Consider the following 14,130-nt stretch of genomic DNA (forward strand, 5'->3'; position numbering starts at 1 on the left):
CCTTCATCTGTGCAGCTGAACCTCCGAGTCCCAATAAAGCCTATTTTTTTCTATTCAATCATAAAATATCCGGTCGTCTCTTACGATTTTCTTCCTAATTTTTTCTGTCCTGAATGTTAAATGTTTGAGGATAAGTTAGAAATCACTATATGTTGGTGACGGATTTATGCTATTGACTTGCAGGATTGCTAATGGGCAAAAAGAAATAGAAAAATCTACAAATACTGTTTTTAAACCAAGTACAGTTCATGAACCTATTATTTTGCTAATTCACCTTGTCATTCACACTTCAGCAGTTGCATCACTAGCGAGCTATGCACAGTGTAAGTGCCTGGAATTTATTGCTCCTCTTTTCTCCTTTCCTCAGGATTTCCCACAATTAAAAAGACCACCGGAGCAATCCCCCTCCCGCTATCTGTCCTTCTTCGTTAAAGCAAATGGCAGTTCACTCATTCTGTCAAGCGTAGTCTTCCACGTCTACATGGTTTACTTGCTTTGATAATGTTTAGTACAGCTAAAAAAAAATACTTTGAAACCTTTTGTAAAAAAAAAAATGCCATGAATTTTTTTTCCACTTTTTTTGGCATTTTTTTTGTAATTTTTTTTTGTATAGAGAAACCTATCGGAAGAACACTAGAAAAAAATGCTATACCCAAAGCATTGTGAGGTTTGAAAATATTCTGCAAACCTAAAAATGCCCAAAAATGTGCTAAAGAATTCAAATTAACAACTAGCCGATGTGATTTTGGCACTGAAATGTTGGTGACGATGCCAATGAATATACTACAGGTCCCCTATGGCGTCCAACCGTTCACTCCGGCGTCTGTGGAAGCCGATGGGAGCGATCGATTTGATGTTTCTTTGATGCTTGTCGGTCCTGAGGAAGGGAGCAGAGCTCCTGAAATGCGTAGACCTATGCCAATAATGAAGATACGTTAATCTGACATTGCAAGTGATCTTTTGGCGCGGCATTATCACCCCTCTCCATTATTCTCTGTTATGGCGTCCAACCCGGCAGTATTGATCCCTCTATGCCAAAATGACCTGCCTAACCAGCCCTGTGTAATGCTGTTGACTAGTTGGGGGTGAAAGTTCCCCAGACTAGTCGGCTCTCTTTCAATGTAACTACACCCCTGTGGATGTATACCCCGGGGTATATATATATATATATATATATAAATATATATATATATATATATATATATATATATATATAGATATATATTACCACGTCAGGTGTTTCCGGTTTGGGACCACTCCCAGTCCCTTTATTTCTTTCTGCTACCAGCAGAGGGTGCCAGTTATTCTCTTTGCCAGTTGCATGCTTGGCCTGGAGGTGGAAGATTTCCAAGAGGTTGCGTCACCGCGCATGGCACTTTTCGACAGCATCAGTGCGTCTGGGAAGTCAGATGTACACTTTCCGGCTTAGAGAGGCGCACTGTGCATGATCAGACGTGCAGAAGCTGTTCTTTCGATCATGCCCAGCGTGCCTAAAGGAAGCATACAACACTTCTATTCCATCATACTCTTCTGTTCCTTACGCTACAGAGGAAATCATGGCCGAACCAGAAGAAGGTTGACTTGTAAATGAAGTCCACATATTGTCAAAATTATGAAGACATCTCTAGGAAGTAGTGAGACCTGGATTCTATATGTCAAGTAATATTATTACCAAATTACTTATTTACTAATAAATAAAATAAATAAAAGATAAGATACAATCTTTATATTGAATGTTGGTTGAAAACTCCCAACTTCCAAACAGGAAAACTGCAGTTACTTACCCAGGCAGTGGAAAGAGGCCTCCTCCCGACAAAAGAGAGAGCAACCATCACCGTTCATCTTATTCATATCATCACAAGTTTCCCCTAAGTTTCTGAAACAGAAGGAGAAGTTATATAAAAGGAATGTTTACACCTCATACAGTATATATACCTATCTGTTTACACCTCATACAGTATATGTACTTATCTGTTTTCTCCTCATACAGTATATATACTTATCTGTTTACACCTCATACAGTATATATCTATCTGTTTTCCCCTCATACAGTATATATAACTATCTGTTTACATCTCATACAGTATATATAACTATCTGTTTACACCTCATACAGTATATATACCTATCTGTTTACACCTCATACAGTATATATCTATCTGTTTACATCTCATACAGTATATATCTATCTGTTTACATCTCATACAGTATATATAACTATCTGTTTATACCTCATGCAGTATATATACCTATCTGCTTACACCTCATACAGTATATATCTATCTGTTTACATCTCATACAGTATATATAACTATCTGCTTATACCTCATACAGTATATATACCTATCTGTTTACACCTCATACAGTATATATACACCTATCTGTTTACACCTCACACATCATATATCTATCTGTTTACATCTCATACAGTATATATAACTATCTGTTTATACCTCATACAGTATATATGCCTATCTGTTTACACTTCATACAGTATATATACCTATCTGTTTACACCTCATACAGTATATATACACCTATCTGTTTACACCTCACACAGCATATATCTATCTGTTTACATCTCATACAGTATATATAACTATCTGTTTGTACCTCATACAGTATATATACCTATCTGTTTACACCTCATACAGTATATATACACCTATCTGTTTACACCTCACACAGCATATATCTATCTGTTTACATCTCATACAGTATATATAACTATCTGTTTATACCTCATACAGTATATATGCCTATCTGTTTACACCTCATACAGTATATATACCTATCTGTTTACACCTCATACAGTATATATACACCTATCTGTTTACACCTCACACAGCATATATCTATCTGTTTACATCTCATACAGTATATATAACTATCTGTTTGTACCTCATACAGTATATATACCTATCTGTTTACACCTCATACAGTATATATACCTATCTGTTTACACCTCATACAGTATATATCTATCTGTTTACATCTCATACAGTATATATAACTATCTGTTTACACCTCATACAGTATATATACCTATCTGTTTACACCTCATACAGTATATATACACCTATCTGTTTACACCTCACACAGCATATATCTATCTGTTTACATCTCATACAGTATATATAACTATCTGTTTGTACCTCATACAGTATATATACCTATCTGTTTACACCTCATACAGTATATATACCTGTTTACACCTCATACAGTATATATCTATCTGTTTACATCTCATACAGTATATATAACTATCTGTTTATACCTCATATAGTATATATACCTATCTGTTTACACCTCATACAGTATATATACCTATCTGTTTACACCTCATACAGTATATATACACCTATCTGTTTACACCTCACACAGCATATATCTATCTGTTTACATCTCATACAGTATATATAACTATCTGTTTGTACCTCATACAGTATATATACCTATCTGTTTACACCTCATACAGTATATATACCTATCTGTTTACACCTCATACAGGATATATACCTATCTGTTTACACCTCATACAGTATATATACCTATCAGCTGAAAAGGGATGTAATGTGGCTTAGATCCTTGAAATTTAACTATGATCAGGGATCTTCAAACTGTATATATGAGCATCATGTATGTAGGATAGATAGTTAGATAGATAGATAGATAGAGTCATGGCCAAAAGTGTTATACACATGTTTATTTCCTTTGTGTGTATTGGCAAAATGGATATGATTTCACACAAAACTCAAAAAATGGTCGGGACAAAATTGTTGGCACCCTCAACTTATTATTTGTTTGCACACCCTTGGGAATAAATAACCGCCATCAATCGCTTCCTATAACCATCAACAAGCTTCTTACTCTCCTCTACTGGATTTTGGACTCTTCTTTTGCAAACATCTTCTCCCAACAGCAATTTTAAGATCTGTCCACAGGTGTCAATGGGATTTAGATCCGGACTCATTGCTGCCCATTCAGGACTCTCCAGTGCTTTTGTTTCCATCCCTTTCTGTGGTCTTCTTGAAGTATGTTTGAGGTCATTATTGTCTTTCTCGAAGACCCATGACCTAAGACTCAAACCCAGCTTTCTGACACTAGGAACTACAGTGTACCCAAAATCCTTTGGTATTCTTCAGATTTCATGAGGCCTTGCACTTAGTCAAGGTACCCAGTGCCAGAGGCAGCAAAACAACCCCAAAACATCTTTGAGCTTCCACCATATTTGACTGTAGGTCCTGTGCTCTTTCCTGTGCTTCACCAAATAGCTCCATCTTGGTCTCATCTGTTCACAAGATGCTTTCCCAGAAGGATTTTGGCTTACTTATGGACATTTTGAGAAATTGCCGTCTAGTATTTTAATGTCTCTGTGTCAGCAGTGGGGTTCTCCTGCCATAGCATTTCATTTCATTCAAATGCCAACAGATAGCTTGTGCTGGCACTAATACACATTGAGCCTTCAGGACAGCTTGAATTTCTTTGAAGTTTGATTGAGTCTGCATATCTGCCATCCAGACTATCCTATGTCGCAACCTTTCATCAATGTTTCTCTGCTGTCCACGTCCAGGAAGATTAGCTATATTGCCATGAGTTGTAAAGTTCTAGATTATGTTGCACACGGTGGACAAAGGAACATCAAAACCTCAAAGTTCATGAAGACAATAGCGCACCCGGAGCCTCCAGGACAGCTTGAATTTCTTTGGAACTTGATTGGGCAGCTTATCGACCATCGGGACTATCCTGCATTGCAACCTTTCAGCAATTTTTCTCTGACATCCACGGCAGTGCCATGGGTTGTAAACTTCTTGATTATGTTCTGAACTGTGGATAAAGGAACATCAAAATCTCTGGAGATGGACTTGTAACCTTTAGCTTGTTGATATTTTTCAACAGTTTTAGTTCTCAAGTCCTCAGACAGTTCTCTTCTCTTCTTTCTGTTCTCCATGCTTAGGGGGGCACACACAGACACACAATGCAAAGATTGAGTTAACTTCTCCCCTTTTTATCTGGTTTCAGGTGTGATTTTCATATTGCCCACACCTGTTACTTGCCACAGGTGAGTTTGAAGGAGCATCACATGCTTGAAACAAATTTGTTTATGTACATTTTTGGAAAGGTGCTAACAATTTTTTGAGTTTTGTTTGAAATGATGTCCACTTTGCTTTTTTTCCTCTTTTTGTTGTGCTGTTCCAATACACACAAAGGAAGTAAACATATGTATGACAAAACATGTGTAATTGCAATAATTTACTTGGTGAAATACTTCATTTTATGGAACATTTTCAAGGGTGCCAACACTTTTGGCCATGAATGTATGTGTGCAAAACCAAGATCAAAACTGCTCTGTATGAACAAGGCCAAAGAAGCATCAAAAGAATGGACAAAATGTCTCAATGAGACATATATAAACAAACCTAATGGAGGAGTGGACAATAGCCACTAATTATGAAGACATGGGTTCTGTCACCTTAAAGCTGTCCTCCTCTGGGGATATTTTTATTTTTACTTGAAAACATACATTGGGGCTAAAATACTTTTTGCAATTCTGTTTTATAATTTTTTTTTTGCACAATTATGCTTTTACAGGCTTTTCGTTCCATGTGCACTTTCAGCTTTGATATGATCTGTGGTCATAAATCTGCTGAGTGGAGCTTAAAAAATCTCCCAAGTAGTTACAAACTTTTTCATTGGACCATCAGAATGAGCTCACTGACTGATCCTCGTTTAGCTCAATCTGCAGCCATCAATAGACGGTGCAACACAGAGGTTATAGAAGGCAAATAGTCCAAAATACGTAAAGAAACCCAATTAAAAAAAGATTTTTCAGCCAAAAATACCTGAGCTCACTGACTGATCCTCCATTAACTCCTTCTGCAGCTATCAATAGACGGTGCAACACGGAGGTTATAAAAGGCAAATAGTCCAAAATACGTAAAGAAACCAAATTAAAAAAAGATTTTCCAGCCAAAAATACCTGAGCTCACTGACTGATCCCCCGTTAACTCATTCTGCAGCTATCAATAGACGGTGCAACACAGAGGTTATAGAAGGCAAATAGTCCAAAATTCGTAAAGAAACCCAACTAAAAAAAGATTTGTCAGCCAAAAATACCTGAGCTCACTGACTGATCCTCGTTTAGCTCATTCTGCAGCTATCAATAGACGTGCAACACAGAGGTTATAGAAGGCAAATAGTCCAAAATACATAAGGAAACCAAACTAAAAAAAGATTTGTCAGCCAAAAATACCTGAGCTCACTGACTGATCATCGGCTAACTCATTCTGCAGCCATCAATGGATGGTACAACACAGAGGTTATAGAAGGCAAACGTTCCAAAATAAATAAAGAAATCCAATTAAACAAAGATTTGTCAGCCAAAAATACCTGAGCTCACTGACTGATCCTCCGTTAACTCATTATGCAGCCATGAATAGACGGTACAACACAGAGGTTATAGATGGCAAACAGTCCAAAATACGTAAAGAAACCCAATTAAAAAAAGATTTTTCAGCCAATAATACCTGAGCTCAATGACTGATCATCAGTTAACTCATTCTGCAGCCATCAATAGATGGTACAACACAGGTTATAGATGGCAAACGGTCCAAAATACATAAAGAAACCCAACTAAAAAAAAGATTTTTCAGCCAAAAATATCCGAGCTCACTGACAGATATCGGTTAACTCATTCTGCAGCCATCAATGGATGGTACAAAACAGAGCTTATAGAAGGCAAATGTTCCAAAAAAAATAATGAAATCCAATTAAAAAAAGATTTGTCAGCCAAAAATACCCGAGCTGACTGACTGAACCTCGGTTAACTCATTAAGCAGCCATCAATAGGCAGTGCAACACAGAGGTTATAGATGGCAAACGTACCAAAATACATAAAGGCATTGAATTAAAAAAAAGATTTTTCAGCCAAAAATACCTGAGCTCACTGACTGATCATCGGTTAACTCATTCTGCAGCCATCAATAGATGGTACAACACAGGTTATAGATGGCAAATGGTCCAAAATACATAAAGAAACCCAACTAAAAAAAATATTTTTCAGCCAAAAATACCCAAGCTCACTGACTGATCCTCGTTTAGCTCATTCTGCAGCAATCAATAGATGGTGCAACACAGAAGTTATAGATGGCAAATGGTCCAAAATACATAAAGAAATCCAATTTAAAAAAAATTTTCAGCCAAAAATACATGCATTTATGTATGGTAAAAATGTCCGCAATGGAGGACAATCTCTTTAGGATGAGGCCATATTGAATTTTCTAATAAACCTATTATTAAATATTGTTTTTAACTTTTCCAATTTATTTGTATATATATATATATCCTTATTTGACCCATACAAACTGATACACACTAAAGACTAAAACTCAATTTTTCACGATGGGGGAATAATACTTTATTTAGGGAGTTTTCATGTTTAGGAATTGTGCTTTCTTGGCAATTGATATTGTGCCGTAGCCAGAATTATCCCCTTGTGGTGGTTATTATAGATAAAATAAGTAAAAAGCTGTTCTAGAGCGAAGACAACCAATGCAATATAGATAGAGATGTAATGAGAGCAGTGCCACTTAAAGAGAGACGGAGGAGTTAAAAAACAGCGCAGTAGAATGCCGCGTATCATCAATACAAGCAATTCCGCACATACAGTTTTGCTGATACGACATTAGTCCCATTTTGCAAACTATTCATTTACTTTTTTCTCCTGCATGGCACATTAATATATTTATACGCAGTGATCTGATCCGGCATTATTTGTTCAGTAAAGTAAGTACATCCAACTCCAGCAATATTTCTCCTTGTAACATTAATTTTTCATACTCCGTATACTCTCCTGGGTGTGCGACATCTTTTCTGTAAATCATTGCATTATGGAAGCTCAATCGGAATCTTCTTTCTTTAAGATTTAATGTAAAAAAAAAAAGTATTTGATTCCCAGAGCTCTAGATAAACACTCTCCCCAAAAGGTCTCGTTGTTTCCCACGTATTTAACCCCTTCACTTCCAGCCTGTTTTCACCTTCATGACCGAGCCATTATGTCACTTTATGAGTTAATAACTCTGGAACGCATCAACGTATCCGATTAATTCTGACTGTTTTTTCGAGAGATATTGTACTTCAGGATAGTGATAAAGTGTCACGACTCCTCTGTGTAGAGCATCTTACAAACTAGAAGATGCTCTGCTACCTTTTCCTGAATTAAATTCCTGACAGTTACACGATTCCTCTGTGCAGAACATCTTACAAACTAGAAGATGCTCTGCTACCTTTTCCTGAATTAAATTCCTGACAGTTACACGATTCCTCTGTGTAGAGCATCTTGCAAACTAGAAGATGCTCTGCTACCTTTTCCTGAATTAAATTCCTGACAGTTACACGATTCCTCTGTGCAGAGCATCTTGCAAACTAGAAGATGCTCTGCTACCTTTTCCTGAATTACATTCCTGACAGTTACACGATTCCTCTGTGTAGAGCATCTTGCAAACTAGAAGATGCTCTGCTACCTTTTCCTGAATTACATTCCTGACAGTTACACGATTCCTCTGTGCAGAGCATCTTGCAAACTAGAAGATGCTCTGCTGCACCTTCCTGAATTAGATTCCTGACAGTTACACGATTCCTCTGTGCAGAGCATCTTGCAAACTAGAAAATGCTCTGCTGCACCTTCCTGAATTACATTCCTGACAGTTACACGATTCCTCTGTGCAGAACATCTTGCAAACTAGAAGATGCTCTGCTACCTTTTCCTGAATTAAATTCCTGACAGTTACACGATTCCTCTGTGCAGAGCATCTTGCAAACTAGAAGATGCTCTGCTACCTTTTCCTGAATTAAATTCCTGACAGTTACACGATTCCTCTGTGCAGAGCATCTTGCAAACTAGAAGATGCTCTGCTACCTTTTCCTGAATTAAATTCCTGACAGTTACACGATTCCTCTATGCAGAGAATCTTGCAAACTAGAAGATGCTCTGCTACCTTTTCCTGAATTACATTCCTGACAGTTACACGATTCCTCTGTGTAGAGCATCTTGCAAACTAGAAGATGCTCTGCTACCTTTTCCTGAATTACATTCCTGACAGTTACACGATTCCTCTGTGCAGACCATCTTGCCTTTGGAGATGCTCTGCTGCACCTTCCTGAGTTACTGAGCTAGCATTGTTTCACAGCACAGGATTCCACGTAAGGCCTCTTTCACACATCCGTGAAAAACCATGCACATTTTTCATGGACGTGTCAAAGGTGCGTAATGCCCTCCATGAGCCGTGCTTATGGCTCACGTGTGTTCTCTGTGTGTTATCCGTGATAACACACGGAGAACAGGAACTTTCTGCTCACCTGTCCCTGGCGTTGCTGTCCGTGGTGCTGATCTACGGCCTCCAGTCCTGCCGAGTCCCCACTGCTGCTGCTTCCAGCCACAGTGAAGTGATTATGCAATAAGCATAATGAGCGGTGGTCAGAAGCAAGTGACAGCAGCAGAGACTGCAGGGCTGGAGAAGGTGAGTAAAGTTTTTTTTTCTCGCAGACACATGTGTTTTCTCTGGTGCGTGTCACATGGAACACATCCGTGTGGTCCGTTTGCGTTACATGTGATGCGTTTGTGTTCCGTGTGACACCCGTGATGCCGGAGAAAAAACGGACATGTGTACGTGTGGAGCACACGGGCACACGTATGCTCCACACATACACACAGTCCATAGCAGAATACGCACGTGAGCCCAGACCCATTGATTTTAATGGGTCTATGTGTGCCCGTGTCTCCGGTACGTGAGGAAATGGATGAAACACATACCGGAGACACGGACGTGTGAAAGAGGCCTTAGTGCTGATTACTCAGGTGTTCCTCCTTACTGGTAATTTCTCAGGCTTCTTACTGAGCATGCTTACCCAAAACTTTGCCAGTTGTATTTTCTGGTTCTGCTGTTGTGCTATTGCCTCTGCTAGTGTTCTGACCTTGGATTGTTATTTGACTTTTCTCTACCTGCTCCCTGTTCCAGTCATGACCTCCTGCCTATTGACCTCGGACTAATGTAAGTGGAGAGGTTGGGCCACCACGAGGCTGAGGCTAAACTCTGACTTTTTGAGTGACACGGCTGTAATTTCTATATTCCTGTATTCACGATTTTTTGTCTATGATATATAATGTTTTATTTTGAAAAGTGCTCTAATGGGCTATATGTTTATATTAAAATTTAAATAAAACATTGAAAAGAAAAGAAAAAGACCTTGGACTGTTACCTGACCACGTCTCTGTTTTCTCCCTGAACCTATTATGTGCTCTCCTTGATTACTCACCCTCGAATATTGACCTGACTACACCTCTGTTTACTCTTTGTGCTCATATATGTCCTCCCGTTACCAAACCCCGGCTTTCCTGACTATTCTTCTGTCCATTCTGCACATAAGTAGTGACTGCATCACATAAAGCTTACTCAATTTTATTTGTGTTTATTTATTAAACACTTGGCAAAATAATAAAATTTTTGGGAATTTTCTCCTTTTTATACCCTTAAACCAGATAGTTATACCACACAAAATAGTTAACAAATAACATTTCCCTCATGTCTACTTTACATAAGCACCAATTTTAAAACATTTTTTTTGTTAGGAAGTTAGAAGGGTTAAAAGTTTATCAATAATTTCTCCTTTTTCCAACAAAATTTACAAAACCATTTTTTTTAGGGACCGCATCACATCTGAAGTGACTTTATGGAGCCTATATGATGTAAAATACCCCAAAATGACACCATCCTAAAAACTACACCTCTCACACTGCTCAAAACCACATCCAAGAAGTTTATTAACTGTGTACGTGCTATAAAGGAATTAAGGCAATATGAACATTTTACTTTTGCCCCAATTTTTAATTTTCACAAGGGTATCAGGAGAAAATGAAGAATGAAATTTGTTGTGCAATTTCTTATGAGTACACTCATACCCCCTATTTGGTGGAAAACTACTGTTTGCGTACACGACAGGGCTCAGAAGGGAAGGAGCGCCATTTGACAATTGGCTGGACATGATGTTGTGTTTTCAGAGCCCCGGATGTGCCTAAACAGAGGAAATTCCCCACAAGTAGCCCTATTTTGGAAATTAAACCCCTCAAGGAATTTATCTGCGATTTCTTTTGAGGATGCCACTACCCCATATGTGGTGGAAAACTACTGTTTGGGTACACTGCAGGGCTCAGAAGGGAAGAAGCGCCATTTGACAATTGGTTGGATGTGATGTTGTGTTTTCAGAGCCCCTGATGTGCCTAAACAGTGGAAACCCCTCTCAAGTGACCCTATTTTGGAAATTAAACCCCTCAAGGAATTTCTCTAGAGGTGTGGTGAGCACTTTTAACCCCTAGGTGCTTCCCAGAATTTTATAATGTTTTGGTCAGTTTCTGTTCAAATTTTTTGGAGGCAGAATAAACAAAAAACAGCAATTCAGATTTTACGTGTGGTAAAAGTGGTAAGACAGCTTTATTCTTAGGGGTACTTTGCACACTACGACATCGCAAGCCGATGGTAGCGATGCCGAGCACGATAGTCCCTGCCCCTGTCGCAGCTGCGTTATCTTGTGATAGCTGCCATAGCGAATATTATCGCTACGGCAGCTTCACATGCACTTACCTGCCCTGCGACGTCGCTCTGGCCGGCGACCCGCCTTCTTCCTAAAGGAGCGGGTCGTGCGGCGTCACAGCGACGTCACACGGCAGGCGGTCAATAGAAGCAGGGGGGTGGAGATGAGCGGGACGTAAACATCCCGCCCACCTCCTTCCATCCTCATTGCAGCCGGGACGCAGGTAGGAGATGTTCCTCGCTCCTGCGGCTTCACACACAGCAATGTGTGCTACCGCAGGAACAAGGAACAACATCGTAATATCGGTCCTTCCGAAATTATGGAAATGACCGACACTACACCGATCATACGATTTTGACGCTTTTGCGTTCATTAATCGTAGTAAGAAGGATTCACATACTCAGATGTCGACAGCGATGCCGGATGTGCATCACTTTCGATTTGACCCCACCAATATCGCACTTGCAATGTCATAGTGTGCAAAGTACCCCTTAAAGCTTCCTTTACACGAGTCGATCTATTGTGTGATTGCACGAGCGATCGTACCAGCCCCCGTTGTTTTTGCGTCACGGGCAAATCGCTGCCCGTGGCGCACAAACTCGTTTAACCCCCGTCACACGCACTTACCTTCCAGACGACCTCGCTGTGGGCGACGAACGTCCACTTCCTGAAGTGGGAAAGACGTTCGGTGTCACAGCGACGTCACACGGCAGCCGGCCAATAGAAGCGGAGGGGCAGAGATGAGCGGGATGTAAACATCCCGCCCACCTCCTTCCTTCCATTAAGCCGGCGGGTGCCGTGGGACGCAGGTACGCTGTGTTCATCGTTCGACGTCGTGCGCTATGCCGGATGTGCGTCACGAAAACCGTGACCCCCGACGACATATCACACGATATATCGTCTCGTGTAAAGCCCACATTAGGGTCAGTATGAGATCACGGATGCCACATTTATATAATTGTTTTTATGTTTTGCCATTTTTACATGCTCTGTTTCAACGTAGTCTTCTATGGGACTTTAACTTTTATTCTTCTGATCACTTGTCCTATGCATTGCAATAGACATATATTGGTAATACATGAGATCTGTCAGATTACACTGACAGATCGTCTCTTAAGCCTGCTTTACACGGTACGACCGATTGTGCGATTTCACAATCGATCGTACCCGCCCCCGTCCTTTTTGCGTCACGGGCAAATCGCTGCCCGTGTCGCACAAAGTTACTAAACCCCGTCACACATACTTACCTCTCGTGCGACCTCGCTGTGGGCGGTGAACGTCCACTTCCTGGAGTGGGAGGGACGTTCGGCGTCACAGTGACGTCACACGGCCGCCGGCCAATCAGAGCGGAGGGGCGGAGATGAGCAGGATGTAAACATCCCGCCCACCTCCTTCCTTCCACATAGAGCCGGCGGCGGCCGCGGGAGGCAGGTGAGCTGCTCATCGTTCCCGTGGTGTCACACGGAGCGATGTGTGCTACCACGGAAACGATGGGCGACTAAAGTAACCGATATTATGGAACCTAACGAGCAGTACCCGACTCACGATTTGTGAGCGATACTGCGTCGCTAGGAGGTGTCACACAGGCCGGCATCGCCAGCGATGCCGGATGTGCGTCACAAAAACCGTGACCCCGACGATCTATCGCCCGATAGATTGCCTGGTGTAAAGCAGGCTTTAGACTCTGCCTATAGGCCACTTTACACACAGAGATAAATCTGCGGCAGATCTGTGGTTGCAGTGAAATTGTGGACAATCAGTGCCAGGTTTGTGACTGTGTACAAATGGAACAATATGTCCATGATTTCACTGCAACCACAGATCTGCCAAAGATTTATCTCTGTGTGTTAGGCTAGTTTCACACTTGCGTTGAACGGTATCCGTTGCTTTGCGTTGTGTGACGGATGCAACGGATGTGCTGCATATAGTGGCACAACGGATGCAACGGATGCTGCAAAACAACGGAATCCGTTTTGATTTTTTTTTTTACAGTTTTACCGGCGGCAGACTATTGTGAACGATCAGCTGATCGCTCCCTGCAGCCGGCCGCCTGGTGATCAGCTGATCGCTCCCTGCAGCCGGCCGCCTGGTGATCAGCTGATCACTCCCTGCAGCCGGCCGCCGGGTGATCAGCTGAGCGCTGTCACTTGCCGACGGCCGGGCGCTCAGCTGAACGTTCGGCCACCACGAGCCAAAATAAAGTTTGTGATTTAAAAAAAAAACAAAAAAAAAGAGCATGCGCAGTGAAATCCAGAGGATTCCGCTGCTCAAAACAATGTTACATGCTGCGTTCCTCCCGCTGGGCGGAAGCAACGGAGCGTCTCCCAGTGGAAGCAACGCAGGTCCTTTTGGTACAATCCGTCAACCATACAAGTCTATGGGAAACAGCGGAATCCGTTAACGGATTCCGCTGTTTTCCAAAAGGGCGGATTGTAGCGGAAGGAAAACAACGCAAGTGTGAAGGTACCCTAAAGTGGCCTTATGGCTGGGTCTAACAGACCACTATACCTGGCACACCATTAGGTCATTGTTTGCCCTGACAAC

At 40.9% G+C, this 14,130-nt stretch overlaps 1 protein-coding gene across 2 annotated transcripts in view; it reads right to left on the reverse strand.

The window, feature by feature from the left end:
• Positions 1-14,130, reverse strand: part of PAPPA (pappalysin 1) — a 554,424-nt gene that overhangs the window by 216,458 nt on the left and 323,836 nt on the right. For both annotated transcript variants that reach the window (XM_075324089.1, XM_075324088.1), the window contains exon 9: positions 1,785-1,876. In XM_075324089.1, the coding sequence (XP_075180204.1) occupies positions 1,785-1,876 (92 nt within the window). The remainder of the gene's footprint in view (positions 1-1,784; positions 1,877-14,130) is intronic.

This window comes from Anomaloglossus baeobatrachus, chromosome 9 (assembly GCF_048569485.1).
Source record: "Anomaloglossus baeobatrachus isolate aAnoBae1 chromosome 9, aAnoBae1.hap1, whole genome shotgun sequence".
NCBI lineage: Eukaryota > Metazoa > Chordata > Amphibia > Anura > Aromobatidae > Anomaloglossus > Anomaloglossus baeobatrachus.